The 19,060-nt window shown below is 41.6% G+C and overlaps 1 protein-coding gene across 1 annotated transcript in view; it reads left to right on the forward strand.

Moving 5' to 3' along the window:
- Positions 1 to 19,060, forward strand: part of LOC112442305 (hydrocephalus-inducing protein homolog) — a 316,573-nt gene that overhangs the window by 279,961 nt on the left and 17,552 nt on the right. Inside the window, exons 15-18 of the mRNA XM_024979012.2 lie at positions 2,341 to 2,441; positions 4,760 to 4,895; positions 13,849 to 14,013; positions 15,383 to 15,535. Coding sequence (XP_024834780.1) covers positions 2,341 to 2,441; positions 4,760 to 4,895; positions 13,849 to 14,013; positions 15,383 to 15,535 — 555 coding nt within the window. The remainder of the gene's footprint in view (positions 1 to 2,340; positions 2,442 to 4,759; positions 4,896 to 13,848; positions 14,014 to 15,382; positions 15,536 to 19,060) is intronic.

Below are 19,060 nucleotides of genomic sequence, written 5' to 3' on the forward strand. Positions count from 1 at the left end.
TGTCAATGAGAGGGACTGCCTCTAATTCACATGGAAAAGTGGGTCTATTTCTACAAGGAAGTAAACTACTGTGGCAAAAGAAACCAGATACAAATAGATTGGGCCAAACAACTGACACTGCTTCAGTAGGTTTCCATCAGTCTGAATGCGTTGCCTGTATCAGAACAGTGGATTCTAGTAATTTCTGCTGAAGTCACTGCTCAGTGCCTAATAGTTCACTCATCAATACTAAGAGCTCATTGACAATCAGGTCCTCCATTAGACTCAAATCATTTATACTAGTAAGTATCCAGGTTTATGCCCCAGATGATATCCAGTTTATTCAAGTTTTTAACCTGAATTTGAGCTTCCTGGTGAATGTGGACGTGATGTTCCCAGCAGTGTTTTAAGGTCCACAGTGTGACGCTTGGCTTATGGCCTCATAGTGCCAACAGCAGAATTGTTCCAAAGCTAACTAAGAAAGGTTTTAACTGTCTCCCATCATTTACTTTTGCTTCTGGAAGCAGTTAGGTCTAGCAACACTGAAGGCTGCTAATTTTAAATGATTTTATCTCTTCTGGAAAAGAAAAAATGACTTTACAGCGAAGGTGATAATTTTCTCTTTAGTCATTATCTTTCAATATTTAATTCAGCTGTGAATTTTACCCCCCAAATTTGCTTTAAATGCTTTATAATACCTCACCATGAATTTATTCATCCTAAATCTATTCTAGGAGGTTTCAGCTTTTCTAAGGGTTTCTTCAGGGATACAGTGAGGTTTGATATCACATATTGTTATAACTTCCCATTTGGGCTCCTATTACAAAATACCAGAGACAGGGTGGCTTATAAACATCAGAAATTTATTCTTACAATCTGGAGGCTGGAAGTCCGAGGTCAGAGTGCCAGCATGGTAGGGTTCTGGTGAAGGCTATTTTTCAGATTTCAGACTGCTGATGTCTCCTTGTACCCTCACCTGGTGAAGGGATGAGGGAGCTCTCTGGGGCCTCTTAGAGGGGCACTCATCCTGCTCAAGAGGACTCCACCCTCATGACCTCATAACCTCCTAATAATCAGCACTTTGAGAGTTAGGATTTCTGCATGTACATTTGCGGTGGGAGGTGGAGACATCAGCATTCAGATCAGAGCAGTTGCTAATTGTGACTTGCCCAAGGAGAGGTGCAGCTGCAGTGAACGAATTTATTTTTTACAGAGTAGTGCTTACCTTACATATTACCTACTATTCCCCCCCTTTTGTGGATCTTCTCCCATGTAGTTCAGGAAGATTCTAGAAGACAGCATCTGTCCAGCAGGTTTCTGCCAGTACCACTTCCTCTAACCAGAGCTCAGAGACATAAGTCAGGGTTAGAGCCAGTCCAGGAATCTGGACGCTGTAGTGGCTGCTTCTCTCCAAAGCTGCCAAGTTTTCCTTCCAAATCAGCGACTCCCTCTTTGCTTTATTTTTCCTTTGTATTTCAGAAAGCTTTCTCCAAGCCTCAGTTTTCCCTCCTGATCTGCACTTTAACCACGTCTATCTGGATTCAAATTTGCATCCAACAATTCCCTTTCCAACCAAAAAAATTTTAATTAGTACCTGATGCATAATTTATAGATAGAAGAGCCATAACCTATGCCAGAAGCTGTTTTCTACACTTACAAGTATCTCTTCCAATACAAATCATTTAAAGCAATTAAAAATTGTGACAAGGCTTCAAAAGCCTAAATGTCAAGTTTCACAACAATAAATACAAACATAGGGTAAAATATATTGGTCAGATACTGTCCTTGGATTAACCTTTCTTCAGAGTTTCCTATTTTCTGCTCCAATAATGAATACGGGAGGTGGGGAGGAATGACAAGATTTTGGTTAAAAAAAAAAGACTAGTTTATTTCTCACACCATTTCTATCACTGACTTGGTTATATTCATTTATTTTGCCGTAAGTGAAATCTAGCTGTGGTGTTTTATTGTTGTACTGAATTTTCAGAATTTATATAGCCCAGAGGCATAGGGAACACTTTAAATTGCAGTAATTAAAGTTTGTTTGATGTTGATGTCCTTCAGGGCCTGGTTTTCCCTCATGCCAGATCTGTGGCTCCTTTGATACTACCCCTCAGAATTCAGCAGACCTATTATACCAAAAGCCGTTTGTTAGAATCTAACCTGGCCTTTGAAACAACTCAGCATGCCCTGACCCTGAAACGGAACCTCTTTAACTAAAAATGTTAAATGCCATACATCCTCTAATAAAGTACTTAGAAACCACACTCATCCGTGTGCTCCTCTCCTGGCCCGCTTCTCCCCTGTGCAGGGGGAGAGCTGGCCTTTTAGAAGAGCAGCTTTTTACCTTTTTCTTTCCAGGTGACCTTATGCTCCAACACTGTGCAGAAATATGAGCTGGCCCTGGTGGTGGATGTGGAGGGCATCGGGGAGGAAGTGCTGGCACTCCTAATTACAGCAAGGTATCACACTCACCTGCTTTCTCTTTCCCAGTCTCCCCTAAGCCACCAGTAATGGGCTGGCTCTCGAGGAGGAAGGCAGCACAGGAGCAACCAACCAGTTTGCTGCCTTTCCTGAGAAAGGAAGAAGAATCTGATATTGGAGTGACAAAGTTTTATATGAGAAAACGCACCTTTGGTGGAGATATGAGGAGGGACGCGTATGTTAGGTGTTAAGTATAATAGTGTTCTTTAATGGGCCTGATTTTCCATGTATATACTTGACAAGGTTTTATCAGGAAGAGATGAGCAGTTGCTGGTTTTTATTTTTATCTTTAAAGATAGTACTCCAGAGTTCTGCAGCAGAAAGAGTGGTGCTCATGGCCCTGCTCCAGGACATTGTCAGTAGGACTTAAAGGCAGGCTGCAAGTGGCCCCCCAAAACGAGGCCCTCACTAACATCATAAACTTCTCAGAACCATCACAACTTGTCTCTCTTTTTTAATAGAGGCAATAGTGGGTCCTGGAGTCAGGTTAAGATCCTGGCTCTGACATTTGTTGACTGTGTCTCCTTCCCTAAATTTACAGCCTTTCTCAGCGTAGTGTGTCACGTACTGATGCTGACCACGGTCCTAAATAAAATCATAGGCCATGCTCTTGCCAAAGTAAACAAGTGTCAAGATCTGGGACCTGATAGTGTGTATGAAAATACCATCTGAAGGAAACAGGCAGTATTCCAGTATCTAGAATGTAGGACCTTCATGAACCTTAGGAAGATGTACATTAAAGAAGGTACAGGTATGCTGGTTGGTGGGGTCATCATAACCAGCACCATTTCCTCTGTCTTGGGCTTGAGTGAAGTCAGGGGACAGCCCTAAAATAACTTGAAGGTCAAGTTCTTGCCACAATCTGCTTAATATTCCCTCCAGAGACTTCACTAATCATTTGTTCAACAACAGTGGAAAAACTCTTTTGTTTGGTCTTCTCTATCCCAAAGTTTGACCTTTTGTCTAGGCTTGCATTTCTTTTCTATTTTTCTTTTATTCTGATACTTTCCAATGCCTTTTCCCTGCAGCTCTAAGTAGAAAATCCTGAATTTTAAAAAAGTGGGGGATGGGTTCTAGGAGGCTATGAGTTTTCTAGCATGTATACTCTGTGACCAAGTCAAATGCTAAGAGTCCTGTCAGCCCCGATGTTTCAGGCAGTAAAGGATAAGCTTTACCAGAATCGCTGGGTCAACTGACAACTCCCATTCTAACTAAAAGTGAACCCTCATCTTGCGCTAAAACCCGAACTTGCGGTCAAGACTCTATATCACTACTTTTGGAGCAGTCTGTAAGGACTGCTCAGACTCTCAACAGAGGAGCTGCTTTCAGAACGTGCTCCCTAAAGTGATTCTCCCAGAGAGCCAGCAGTGCGAGTGGCCTGGCAGGGACCGCAGGCTCATCCTCTCATACCGAGCCATCAGGGGGTCCCGCGCCGTCCCTTCATTCACACCATCTTCTGTGTTGCCCCAGGAAGAGTTGATGCTAATGTCAGTCCCTCAGATTATCTTCTTTCTACCTATGAGCAAAAATGGGACTCTGGGAGTGAGAGTAGCTGGCTCCAGCTGTGCTCGGTGAGGTCGGCATCTGCACCTGGCTCTGCCTGATTCACACGCCGGCACTCCTCACCTTGGCACTGCGCCGTGCAACTGCAGCAGGGCGGGGCAGACCTTGGGACTTAACAGACGCAAAAGAAAACCCAGGCCACCTAATAACAGGCCAGTCTGCACACACAGGCCTTCCATCCCTCCCTCCTCTCCCCCACAACACCCCCTTCACACTGAGCACCACTGTCACAGTGCCAGTTCTGGGTCGAGCAGCTGCCTGAGCCCACTGATCTGAGGCAGCTGTTCCGCATGGAAATTAGAATTATTACCATTATTTAGATGGTGCGAGCTGTTGCTGGTCCTCAGGGGACTCTGACTGGTCCAAAGTGTCACAGCGAGTCAGGACCCTGTTTATCACGGAAACAGATGCACTATCCTAAGGAACTTGTGCTTTGGGGGCTCCTCGCCAGAGAAAAGGCCAAATATGAAAAACAATGGAAATGTTAGTCATTACCCACAGAAGACAGTGTTTAAGGAGTCCTGCTTCTAGCCCTTTTTTGATTAAAAAGTGGTTACTAGGGGCTTAGAGATGACAGGAGAGAAGATGTGAAAATGATTAATGTAGTTATTAGAGGAAAACTACTGTGTGACAGTGACAAATGTGTTTAACTTGGGACTCTGTGTCCTCCATATGTAAACAAGCTCTCCCTTCATCCTTTTGAATTCTTTAATGGGCTCCTTCCCTCGAGCAGGTGTATTGTACCTAACCTCCATGTGGTTAATACAGAGGTGGACTTCGGGCGTTGCTTCCTGAAGTATCCATATAAGAAAACGATCCAGCTTGTCAATGATGACAACCTCCCAGGATGCTACCGGGTCCTGCCTCAGGCAAGTTACTCTATCCGTTTTCAGTGTTGCTTTTCATTCAGTTGAATTCCTTCAGTGAGAAAGAGAAGTCCTTTGAAAGAGCCATTTTCCTGACCACATGATCTACGTAATTCTGATTTTTAACTGTGGGATAACCTGGGGGTGGGGTTATAAAGCCACAGCTGGATTGCCCCCTGTATAAGTGAGCAGCTGCAGGTGGAAACAGTTGTTAATTTCCGAGGGAAATTGCCTTTGATAAAGAGGGGAAAGGGTCAATTAGGCCAACATGCAGAAGTTGCACCTGCAAATTATTGCCTGTGAATTCACCATGCATGGGAAATAAGGCAGAGCTGGGAGTTCTCATTTATCTCTATGGCTGTGACTTGAACAGAATCACTAAGATATGCTAATACAGTATTTATAAGTGAACTTTTTGTACCAGAAAGCTAGAGATAATATATGAAGGAGAAAGGAGGAACTGTTCCGTAATGTTTTATGAAATGGATCTATCCACATGCCATTATACCTATCTAGGTGGGAGACTAAGCACTATACCTATCTAGGTGGGAGATTAAGCACTTAAACACTTGGACAAACAATTCAAAAATATCTGTATAGACTCGAGTAAATGAAAAGTGACTAATGAGATACAGTTTACCAAGGAAGTGTTTGGGTTTAAGACTCAATTCTATAAGTACTACTCTAATAAAAATTCATGCAGAAAATCAAATGGTTTTATTTGGCTACAATTGCAAAATAAAAAACCAGTGAGGTGACTCCATGGTGCAATGAATAGTGCACTGGACTTCCAAAAGACCAGTGTTGGGGCCACAGAACCAAGGCAGGTTTAGGCTGCATCAGCCCTGGGTGTTCTTTGGAAGGAATGATGCTAAAGCTGAAACTCCAGTACTTTGGCCACCTCATGCGAAGAGTTGACTCATTGGAAAAGACTCTGATGCTGGGAGGGATTGGGGGCAGGAGGAGAAGGGGACGACAGAGGATGAGATGGCTGGATGGCATCACGGACTCGATGGACATAAGTTTGAGTGAACTCCGGGAGTTGGTGATGCACAGGCAGGCCTGGCGTGCTGCGATTCATGGGGTCACAAAGAGACGGACACGACTGAGTGACTGAACTGAACTAAACTGAAGAGTTTTATAATTTCTGGTCTTACATTTAGGTCTTTGGTCCATTTTGAGTTTATCTTTGTGTGTGGTGTTAGGAAGTGTTCTAATTTCATTCTTTAACACGTAGCTGTTCAGTTTTCCCAGCACCATTTATTGAAGAGGCTGTCTTTGCCCCATTGTATATTCTTTCCTTCTTTGTCAAAAATAAGGTACCCATAGATGCATGGGTTTATTTCTGGGTTTTCTGTGTTGTTCCATTGGTCTATATTTCTGTTTTTGTGCCAGTACCATTCTATATTGATGACTGTAGCTTTGTAGTATAATCTGGAGTCAGGAAGGCTGATTCCTCCAGCTCCATTCTTCTTTCTCAAGACTGCTTTGGCTATTTGGGGTCTTTTGTGTTTCCATATGAATTGTGGAATTTTTTGTTCTAATTCTGTGAAAAATACCACTGGTAATTTGATAGGGATCACATTGAATCTGTAGATTGCACTTGGTAGTGTAGTCATTTTCACCATGTTGATTCTTCCTACCCAGGAACATGGACTATCTCTCTTTCTGTTTATGTCATCTTTGATTTCTTTCATTAGTGTCTTATAATTTTCTGTGTACACTTCTTTTGTCTCCTTAGGTAAGTTTATTCCTAGATATTTAATTCTTTTTGTTGCAGTGGTGAATGGGATAGATTCCTTAAATTCTCTTTCTGATATTTCATTGTTAATATATATAAATGCAAGTGATTTCTGTGTATTGATTTTGTATCCTGAAACTTTGCAAAATTCACTGATTAGCTCTATTAATTTTCTGATACTATCTTTAGGGTTTTCTATGTACAGTATCATGTCATCTGCAAACAGTGAAAGCTTTACTTCTTTTCCGATCTGGATTTCTTTTATTTATTTTTCCTTTCTAACTGCTGTAGCTAGTACTTCCAGAACTATGTTGAATAATACTGGTGAGAGTGGACACCCTTGTCTTGTTCCTGATCTTAGGGGGAATGCTTTCCGTTTCTCACTATTGATAATAATGTTTGCTGTAGGCTTATATATATGGTCTTTACTATGTTGAGGTAGGTTCCTTCTATGCCCATTTTTTGAAGAGTTTTAATCATAAATGGTGCTGAATTTTGTCAAAGACTTTTTCTGCATCTATTGAGATTATCAGTTCAGTTCAGTTCAGTCACTAATTCATGTCTGACTCTTTGCGACCCCATGAACCGCAGCACGCCAGGCTTCCCTGTCCATCACCAACTCCCAGAGTCTACCCAAACGCATGTCCATTGAGTCAGTGATGCCATCCAACCATCTCATCCTCTGTCGTCCCCTTCTCCTCCTGCTCTTAATCTTTCCCAGCATCAGGGTCTTTTCAAATGAGTCAGCACTTTGCATGAGGTGGCAAAAGTATTGGAGTTTCAGCTTCAACATCAGTCCTACCAATAAACACCCAGGACTGATCTCCTTTAGGATGTACTGGTTGGATCTCCTTGCAGTCCAAGGGGCTCTCAGGAGTCTTCTCCAACACCACAGTTCAAAAGCATCAATTCTTCGGCGCTCAGCTTTCTTTACAGTCCAACTCTCACATCCATACGTGACCACTGGAAAAACCATAGCCTTGACTAGACGGACCTTTGTTGGCAAAATAATGTCTCTGCTTTTCGATATGCTATCTACATATGTGAACCGTGAACTTCCTGATGTTCAAGCTGGTTTTAGAAAAGGCAGAGGAACTAGAGATCAAATTGCCAACATCCGCTGGATCATGGAAAAAGCAAGAGAGTTCCAGAAAAACATCTATTTCTGCTTTATTGACTAGGCCAAAGCCTTTGACTGTGTGGATCACAATAAACTGTGGAAAGTTCTGAAAGAGATGGGAATACCAGACCACCTGATCTGCCTCTATATGCAGGTCAGGAAACAACAGTTAGAACTGGACATGGGACAACAGACTGGTTCCAAATAGGAAAAGGAGTACGTCAAGGCTGTATATTGTCACCCTGTTTATTTAACTTATGTGCAGAGTACATTATGAGAAATGCTGGACTGGAAGAAACACAAGCTGAAATCAAGATTGCTGGGAGAAATATCAATAACCTCAGATATGTAGATGACACCACCCTGATGGCAGAAAGTTAAGAGGAACTAAAAAGCCTCTTGATGAAAGTGAAAGTGGAGAGTGAAAAAGTTGGCTTAAAGCTCAACATTCAGAAAACGAAGATCATGGCATCTGGTCCCACCACTTCATGGGAAATAGATGGGGAAATAGTGGAAACAGTGTCAGACTTTATTTTTCTGGGCTCCAAAATCACTGCAGATGGTGACTGCAGCCATGAAGTTAAAAGACTTCATGGCTTACTCCTTGGAAGGAAAGTTATGACCAACCTAGATAGCATATTCAAAAGCAGAGATATTACTTTGCCAACAAAGGTTCATCTAGTCAAGGCTATGGTTTTTCCTGTGGTCATGTATGGATGTGAGAGTTGGACTGTGAAGAACGCTGAGCGCCAAAGAATTGATGCTTTTGAACTGTGGTGTTGGAGAAGACTCTTGAGAGTCCCTTGGACTGCAAGGAGATCCAACCAGTCCATTCTGAAGGAGATCAGCCCTGGGATTTCTTTGGAGGGAATGATGCTGAAGCTGAAACTCCAGTACTTTGGCCACCTCATTCGAAGAGTTGACTCATTGGAAAAGACTCTGATGCTGGGAGGGATTGGGGGCAAGAGGAAAAGGGGACGACAGAGGATGAGATGGCTGGATGGCATCACTGACTCGATGGACGTGAGTCTCAGTGAACTCCAGGCGTTGGTGATGGACAGGGAGGCCTGGCGTGCTGCGATTCATGGGGTCGCAAAGAGTTGGACACGACTGAGCGACTGATCTGATCTGATCTAGGTTGGTCATAACTTTTCTTCCAAGGAATAAGCATCTTTTAATTTCATGGCTGCAGTCACCATCTGCAGTGATTTTGGAGCCCAGAGAAATAAAGTCGGCCACTGTTTCCACTGTTTCCCCATCTATTTGCCATGAAGTGATGGGACCAGATGCCATGATCTTCATTTTCTGAATGTTGAGCTTTATCATTTGGTTTTTGTCTTTCAGTTTGTTAATATGGTGTATCACATTGATTGATTTGGGTATATTGAAGAATCCTTGCATTCCTGGAATAATCCCAACTTGATCATGGTATGTGAGCTTTTTGATGTGTTGCTGAATTCTGTTTGCTAAAATTTTATTGAGGATTTTTGCATCTATGTTCATCAGTGATATTGGCCTGTAGCTTTCTTTTTTTGTGTTGTCTTTGTTTGGTTTTGGTATCAGGATGATGGTGACCTTGTAGAATGAGTTTGGAAGTATTCCTTCCTCTGTAATTTTTTGAAAGAGTTTTTGAAGAATAGGCATTAGCTCTTTTCTATATGTTTGATAGAATTCTCCTGTGAAGCCATCTGGTTCTGGGCCTTTGTTTTGGGGGAGATTTTTGATCACAGCTTCAATTTCAGTGCTTGTAATTGGGTTGTTCATAATTTCTATTTCTTTCTGGTTCAGTCTTGGAGGAGAAGGCAATGGCACCCCACTCCAGTTACTCTTGCCTGGAAAATCCCATGGATGGAGGAGCCTAGTAGGCTGTAGTCCATGGGGTCACTAAGAGTCAGACACGACTGAGCGATTTCCCTTTCACTTTTCACTTTCATGCATTGGAGAAGGAAATGGCAACCCACTCCAGTGTTCTTGCCTGGAGAATCCCAGGGACGGGGGAGCCTGGTGGGCTGCCGTTTATGGGGTCGCACAGAGTCAGACACGACTAAAGTGACTTAGGAGCAGCAGTAACTTCTCCCCTGGAGAAGGAAATGGCAACCCACTCCAGTATCCTTATCTGGAGAATCCCATGGACGGAGGAGCCTGATAGGCTATAGTCCACGGGGTCGAAAAGAGTCAGACACGACTGAGTGACTTTTTACTTATTTTTACTCAGTCTTGGAAAATTGAACTTTTCTAAGAATCTTTGCATTTCTTCCAGGTTATCCATTTTATTACCATATAGTTGTTCATAATAGTCTCTTATAATCCTTTGTATTTCTGCATTGTCTGTTGTAAGCTCTCCTTTTTCATTTCTAATTTTGTTGATTTGATTCTTCTCTCTTTTCTTGATGAGTCTGGCTAAAGGCTTGTCAATTTTGTTTATCTTCTCAAAGAACCATCTTATAGTTTTATTAATCTTTACTATTGTTTCTTTCATTTCTTTTTCATTTATTTCTGCTCGGATCTTTATTTCTTTCCTTCTACTAATTGTGAGGATTTTTTTCCTTCATTTTTCCAGTTGTTTTAGGTGTAAAGTTAGGCTGTCTATTTGATGTTTTTCTTGTGTCTTGAGGTAGGATTGTATGGCTAGAAACTTCCCTCTTAGAACTGCTTTTGCTGCATCACATAGGTTTTGAGTTGTGTTTTCATTGTAATTTGTTTCTAGAAATTTTTTTATTTCCCTCTTGATTTCTTCAGTAACCTGTTGGTTATTTAGAAACGTGTTGTTTAATATCCATGTGTTTGTGTTTCTTACAGTTTTTTTTCTTGTAATTGATATCTAGTCTCATAGCGTTGTGGTCAGAGAAGATGGTTGATACGATTTCAATTTTCTTAAATTTACTGAGGTTTGATTTGTGACCCAAGATGTAGTCTATCCTGGAGAATGTTCCATGTGCACTTGAGAAGAAGGTGTATTCTTCTGCATTTGGATGAAATGTCCTGAAGATATCAATGAGATCCCTCTCATCTAATGTATCATTTAAGCCTTGTGTTTCCTTATTAATTTTCTCTTTTGATGATCTGTCCATTGGTGTAAGTGGGGTGTTAAAGTCTCCTACGATTATTGTGTTACTGTCAATTTCTTCTTTTATGTCTATTAGTGTTTGTCTTATGTATTAAGATGCTCCTATGTTGGGTGCATAGATATTTACAATTGTTATGTCTTCCTCTTGGATTGGTCCTTCGATCATTATGTAGTGTCCTTCCTTATCTCTTGTAATCTTCTTTATTTTAAGGTCTATTTTGTCTGATATGAAGATTGCTACTCTGGCATTCTTTTGCTTCACATTTGCAAGTATATTTTTGGAATATATTTTTCGATCCTCTCACTTTCAGTCTATATGTGTCTTTAGGTCTGAAGTAGGTTTCTTGTAGACAGCATATATATATGGGTCTTGTTTTTGTATCCATTCAGCCAGTCTGTGTCTTTTGGTTGGAGCATTCCATTTACATTTAAAGTAATTATTGACATATATATTCCTATTGCCATTTTCTTAAATGTTTAGGGTTGATTTTGTAGATCTTTTTTCTTCTCTTGTATCTCTTGACTATATAAGTCCCTTTAACATTTGTTGTAAAGCTGGTTTGGTGGTACTGCTTGTCTGAAAAGCTTTTGATTTCTCCCTCAGTTTTGAATGAGATCCTTCCTGGATACAGTAATCTTGGTTGTAGATTTTTCCCTTTGAGTACTTTAAATATATCCTGCCATTCCCTTCTGGTCTGCAGAGTTTTTGCTGAAAGATCAGCTGTTAAACGTATGGAGTTTCCCTTGTATGTTACTTGTTGCTTCTCCTTGCTTCTTTTAACATCCTTTCTTTGTGTTTAGTCTTTGTTAGTTTGACTAGGAGCCTGGTAGGCTGCAGTCCATGGGGTCGCTAAGAGTCGGACACGACTGAGTGACTTCACTTTCAGTCTTTACTTTCACACATTGGAGAAGGAAGTGGCAACCCACTCCAGTGTTCTTGCCTGGAGAATCCCAGGGATGGGGGAGCCTGGTGGGCTGCTGTCTATGGAGTCACACAGAGTCAGACACGACTGAAGTGACTTAGCAGCAGCAGCAGTTTGATTAGTATGTGGCTTGGCATGTTTCTCCTTGGGTTTATCCTGTATGGGACTCTTTGTGCCTGTTGGAATTGATTGACTATTTCCTTTTTCATTTTGGGGAAATTTTCAACTATAATCTCTTCAAAATTTCTTATATCCTTTCTTGTTCTCTTCTTCTTCTGGGACCCCCTATAATTCAAGTGTTGGTGCATTTGATGTTGTCCCAGAGGTCTCTGAGCCTGCCCTCAGTTGTTTTCATTCTTTTTACTTTATTCTGCTCTTCAGAAGTTATTTCCACCATTTTATCTTCCAGCTTACTGATTTGTTCTTCTGCTTCAGATATTCTGCTATTGATTCCTTCTAGAGTATGACACGACTGAGTGACTGAACTGAACTGAACTGAACTGAGAGTATTTTTAATTTCAGTAATTGTGTTGTTTGTCTCTGCATGTTTATTCTTTAATTCTTCTAGGTCTTTGTTAATTGTTTCTTGCACTTTCTCCATTTTGTTTTCAAGGTTTTTGATCACTTTACTATCATTATTCTGAATTCTTTTTCAGATAGTTTGCCTAGTTCCTCTTCATTTATTTGGACATCTGTGTTTCTAATTTGTTCCTTCATTTGTGTAGCATTTCTCTGCCTTTTCATTATTTTTTTAAACTTATTGTGTTTGAGGTCTCCTTTTTCCAGGCTTCAAGGTTGAATTCTTTCTTCCTTTTGGTTCTGCCCTCCTAAGGTTGGTCCAGTGGTTTGTGTAAGCTTCTTATAGGGTAAGATTTGTGCTGAGTTTTTGTTTGTTTTTCCTCTGATGGGCAAGGCTGAGTGAGGTGGTGATCCTGTCTGCTGTTGATTGGGTTTGTATGTTTGTTGTTTGGATGAGGTGTCCTGCCCAGGGGGTGCTACTGGCAGTTGAGTGATGCTGGGTCTTATATTCAGGTGGTTTCCTTTGTACAAATTCTCACTATATGATACCCCCTAGGGTTAGTTCTCTGGTAGTCTAGGGTCTTGGAGTCAGTGCTCCCACTCCAAAGGCTCAGGCTTGATCTCGTTCAGGGGTGACTCTTGTTTAAGGAAATGTCCCTCTTGTATGTCTGTGGCTTAGAGTTGTATGTTGTGGCTTCTTTCAAACCTGAACAACTGCGGTGGTGGCCTGGCAGCCCGCTCCGGTGTCCAGGTGGATGACTGAGTGGCCCAGGCAGTGGCTTGGGTGTGGGCTCCCAAGCATGGGATTTTTAAAGTTTTATTTGTGTTACATAAAAACTTAGTAATGTGCTGCAGAACACACACTAGTAAACAATGGACAACATTCATTCATTCACCTACCTGTTTTTTCCACTTAAAAAACATATACTGAGCATGTGTTTTGGGCCAGAAAGTGGGCAGGTATTGAGGAGAGAGGCCCAGGTCATGGCTTAAGACGTTTATAGCCCTTGGAGAAGATGGACATGTTAATAGTGCATGCTGAGGAAAGGGACTGAGGGATGCTCCCTGAGAACAAAGGAAGTGCCTGGACTTTAGGGCCCGGACACCCCTGGGGGTTTCAGGATGAGTTGGGGGCAGGTCAGAGGGTACGGGCATTGCAGAAAGAGTAACGGCAACTGCAAAAGGTTGGAGGTGAAAGCAGTATCACGTGTTCAGGAAATGCCAGTGGCCTCTACTGATGGAGTGTACAGGGGTGAAGTGGACGGGGATTAAAGCATGAAGGTGCAAAAGGCCTGTTCAAGGAATTTGGCCGTGGGAAGCCGTTGTCCTGAGCTAACTCACATTGTGGATGATTCTGCACTTTTCTGGGTCGCACACTTTGGATTTGGGGCTTGTGCACCTCTCTTAGCCAGAGTTCCTTTTGGCTGAATTGAGGTGGTCATCCCCATTCACTTGCTTTAACAAGGGTACATTATAAGACCCTCTGTGGATTCAGGACAATGCTTGTTTCAAAATAATGTCATGTGCTACTGGTTTCATACTGAACCTGAGGCTTGCTTATCCTTCTAGCTTCTCTCCCCCACTAGGTGTATCAGGATGTGCCCGCTGTGCTGCTGTCTAGTCCCACGCCCTGTGGGATCATCCCCCCGCACAGCACAGTTCACATACCTCTGACCCTGGAGACCCAAGTCCCTGGGGAATACAGGTCCACAGTTTACATCTCCACCTTTGGGAGCCAGGATCCCCCGATGGTGAGTGCCTGTTTTCAGAATTGCAGTTCTAAGTGCCGTGCTTCTTGTGGGGACATTCTAACCTTTGCCTGTAAGGTACTCACTGTATTTGCGTATCCTCTAGTTGTTGGTCTTCTAGAGTCTTTCATTTTCTCTCTGCAGTGGTAAAATACCAGGGCTGTTACTTTGGGAATCTGTTTTGTGGATACATCTGAAAATGATGCTTTATAGCAATTGATTTTTCTCACACATACAGACACACCTGACCCCTCTCCAGACCCATGAAACCAGAATCTCTGAGGACAGAGGACCAGCACACCCCTTCTCAATTGTTCCTACTACAAAGCTAGGTATCCCTAGCTTGCTACATGTGGTCTCTGAGATTGATTTCCTCCACTGCTCACCAGATCTTTTCCTGTAGGTTATTGGATATGTATACACAACTTTATGTTACAGCATATCCTATTATATTCTTGGACTTATACCACCGATGAACCTTAGTTACTCCAAGCCTGAGAAAAGGGAGACATGGAAAGCTGTCTGCTGCTTGAGCTGAATCAAAGGACGAATCTTGAAGGAAGTTACCCAATAGGCTATGAATTCCTAGCCATCAGATTTACTTGGAAGCTGGGTGGTGTCAACATGCATTTGTTTGAAGTGATTCTGATTGCTTAGAGAGTATAATAAACCAGGGTTTTGCTTTTATCTCTTCCATATAAGATCATGTAGATAAGCCATCTGACATAAAGCAGCGTCATTAAGGCAGGCCAGCTGAAAGGTGCCACATCCAGGTAACCTGCTAGCCTACACACCTGCCCTGCACAGATGCAGCACAGATGTACCTTGCTGAGCAGGAAACATTTTATGAAAGAAAAAGACCCCCTTCCTTGGGCAGACAGAGTGCCTGGCGGAGAGCATAGCAGAAAGGAAGGAGAGCAAGGCGAATTTCAGTCCCCAACCTGCACAGCTTTGCATGGTGGGTACCCTTGTCATATTGCTAGTACAGCAAAAGGACTGGGACTCAGTCCAGCCACATCCAGCCCTGAAGTGCTGGTCCTTAACCCCTCAGTGTTCCTGAGACTGGAGTTCTGGTGGCACATACTGAACTGTCATTCTGGTTTCCCATCGGTGCATGGCTCTGGGCTGACCCAGGGAAGCAAAGCTTTATTTTAAGGGAGGAATTCCATGCTAGATCCACGGGTCTGATCAGAGGGGCCATCCTTGTGGCCTTTCACTACATAATATCAGGGAGAAGGACTGTCGATTCTAATAGCAACCTTTTATGTCCCTGCTTTTTATAAAGGGATGCTTAGAAGGTTCCGTTTCAATTTGATTTTAAAGGCCCACCATTTCAGCCATCCCTGTATTCTTTCTCTTGCATGGACTGCAGGTATGTCACTTAAAGAGCATCGGAGAAGGCCCAGTTATCTATGTACATCCCAGTCAAGTTGACTTTGGCAATATCTATGTCCTGAAGGACTCCCTCAGGGTTCTCAAGTTGTCTAACCAGTCCTTCATCCCTGCACTATTCAAGGCACGCATGGTGAGTAGAGTGTGCGCTGTCACATGACGAAAACACAGCTTTGCCTGTATCTTGGGGACAGTGGCCTTATTTCAGCAGCATGTCTTTGAAAATGATCTACAGAAGCAGAGATTTACATAGTTCAACTGCATTAAACTGTGTTATTCTCATCCCTAATTCCTCTTTATTATAACCCTCTCCTGGGTATGTCTCTTAAAAAAAAAAAAGCACTAATTAAAAAAGACACACTCACGCCTATGTTTATAGCAGCATTATTGACAATTGCTAAGACATGGAGATAACTATGCCTGGCTTTTCATTTTTTCAAAGTATTATCTTTTTTCTGTGTATTAAACTAAAAGACATGTTTTAACACTTAAACTCATTGATTTATAATCAAACCTCTTAACTATTTTTATAATGTTTAACATATTACTAGTGAGCACCGACAACAGACACTAAAATGTATCTTTATGAGAGAGCAGAGTTCTTAAGTCTTAGCCTTAATTGTGAACAAAATCTATAGAATAAACTCACAGGAATAAGGAAATAAGAGGATAACATCCTAATTTATCAAGATGGGCATCTTCTCTCTTACCATGTAAAAGTCATAGCCATTCCAAAATGGACCACCCTCTCCCTAAGCCTACCAAGTGACTCTTTCAGTCACAAGAGGCTACCAATGGCAGTGATGTCAAGAGACTTCCAGAAGCAAAGGTTTGTACTTGGCAGACAGCTGTAAGCCCCTCATGCCGACCCTCATTTGAGACTTTTTTTACTTTGGCATAACTAAATGTGAAACTCATAAGACAGATTCCAGCAGGTTATACTGATTATAAACTACTCTAGGAGAAGGAAAGCTATTGATTACATGATGGGTCAGCACCTTCCCTGAATTTAGAGTGACAGCTCTACTGATTAAATATGATTAATTCAAGTATAAGCTCAAGCCAGAATGAAAGGAGGCTTGATTTCCTTGTCGTGAAAGAGCTTGCCAGAAAATAAAAGAAAAATATATTGGTTTCCTGCATGCTTTATAAGCTTTTCCATCTTCATTCTGCCTATTCCAGCTCTTAATTAGCTTTAGCAAATTGTTTTTGCTAATTAGTTGTTATTCAGGCATACACTTAATACTTGTCACCACAGAGGGAGATTAAGGCAAAATTTCCTTCATATGGACCAAATGTGGCTTTTTTATTTCAAGTTCTACTTTCCCTCCTCCATACAAATCTATAACTTCTTCCCCATCGCCAGCATCACCATCAGCAGAACGACAGTGGACTAAGTGTTTGTGCCCTGTGCCACCCCCCAACCCCTGCCACCATCAATTCATGTATTGAAATCCTAACCCTCAGTGTGATGGTATTAGGAGGTGAAGTTTTGGTGAGGTAAATAGGTCATGAGGATAGAGTCATCATGAATGAGATTAGTGCCCTCACAAAAGAAACCCCAGAGAGCTCTCTCACACTCTCCATCACTTAAGGATACAAAGAAAAAAATGGCAGTCTACAACCTGGAAGAGACCTCACACCAGAACCTGACTATATTGACACTCTAATCTCAGACTACCAGCCAGAACAGTGAGAAATAAATTTCTGTTGTTTGTAAACCACCCAGTATAGTATTCTGTTATAGCAGTCTACATCAACTAAGACACCAACCAACTCATGTTACTCTTAAGGGATGGCTGTCATTGTCATTAAAAACTAAAGAATTTATTCTGCCTGTTTGTGTACTGACAGTAGTCAGTCATCCTCAATAATAAGCTAGTACAAAATGAAACACACTTTTATGTAATGAGAAAAGACAGATGCATTAAGGAGCATGGTGTAAAGGTTTGTTAATGGTATGAAATCCTGACACACATACATAAAGATCAGATGGAGTTGATCGGGGAGCAAGTCTATTCTTCCTCAGTGCCATTTTATCTTCTCTGTCACAAGTGAAAGGAAAGAGACTGGAGAGGCATCTGTAACATGGTACAGCTCTCTGTAGAATGGCATTTGGGATTTTTTTTTAAATGGTTGTGATGAAATTGTATGCAGCATTGTTTTATGCTTTGAAAGGAAAAAATCCTCCTCTGGAATGTTAGGATATTAAATTGAAATGAGTCTGGGAAAGAAGGGCAACATTTATCTGAGGGTCTTAGATACAGTAGTCACTCAGCAAACAGTGGTTGAGTATCTGAGAGCTGCAGTAGTATTCTGTACTATCAACAGTATGGGTTCTAGTCAGACACATCTGGAATCAAGCCCTAAGTCTGTGTGTGCTAATTCTGGGCACATTGTTTAATCTTTCTGAGGCTTTGGTTCCTTCTCTTTCAGTGGAACTAATAACGGCATCTAGAAGATTAAACATGATAATCTATGTAGAAAGAGCCTGGTGAAAAATAAACATCAGCATTCAATAGATGGTAGTTTTGATTATTAATGTTGACAGACAAAAAGATCTAGGTGAAATGGCTTATGGAAAGACTTTTTTATTTTTTTGACACTATATCTTAAGATTTTTTTCTATTTCTTAGGTAAGAAAGAAAAAGAAATAAGGCACACTCAGAGAAGCCTTAAGATTTCAAATTTAACTGATCTACATAGTACAGTGCTCTATCAGATGGGAGCACTATTACTGCCTTTTTTCTTACTCTTCATTTGTTTCTGTAATTTTTGACAGTGAAGCCAGCTTATAAAATATAAAACATTTTTATTGATGAATCCATATGTGTTCTTCTACACCAAAGAAAAGAGATTTATTAGCAAATAAATTACTTTAGAAATTTTAGGTTCATTAGCTTTCTGATTCTCGGAGCATTTTATTCATGTATTTGTGCAGATGCTTCCTGGCACCATGTAAATCATATCTGTGTGCTCAGAGCAGTCCTAGTTCTTTTATTTAACTATCTTTATGTCTTGTGTTTGATTGAACACCTTTGACTGAGTCTTGAGAAGGCAGTGATTTTCAGAAAGAACATTATTGTCCCTGTTGAAAGATACCTCCTTGTAGCCTTAAAAGATTATTGGTAATCTTAAGAGCTGTGTAATCATAAGAGCTATATGTAAGTTACAGAAACCTGATTCCCTCATATAGTCAAACTCTGCTGGCCTTAAAATTCTCACAGACTTCCCCCTACCCCCTACTCCCTGCAAAGGGGCAAATTAAGAAGTAGGACAGTTGCTTGACCAATAGGAACTCTCAGCATCTCAGTGACCAAGCCCTTTCAGTCAATCTGTCATTCTAAACTCCTTCCCTCTAAGAACAGGGAGAAAATCTGGGCACAATATGGAAAATCACAAGTTTAAGGGAATGATGGAGCAACAATGCCAGTGACAACAACCCAGAAGGAAAAGGAAGTTAAGGAATTTAAACCCAGCATTTATGACTGCTCTGGTTTCCCTGGTGGCTCAGACAGTAAAGCGCCTGCCTGCAATTTGGGAGACCTGGGTTCAATCCCTGGGTCAGGAAGATCTCCTGGAGAAGGAAATGGCAACCCACTCCAGCACTCTTGCCTGGAAAATTTCCATGGACTGAGGAGCCTGGGGGTCTACAGTC

This window comes from Bos taurus, chromosome 18, assembly GCF_002263795.3.
Source record: "Bos taurus isolate L1 Dominette 01449 registration number 42190680 breed Hereford chromosome 18, ARS-UCD2.0, whole genome shotgun sequence".
Taxonomy (NCBI): Eukaryota; Metazoa; Chordata; class Mammalia; order Artiodactyla; family Bovidae; genus Bos; species Bos taurus.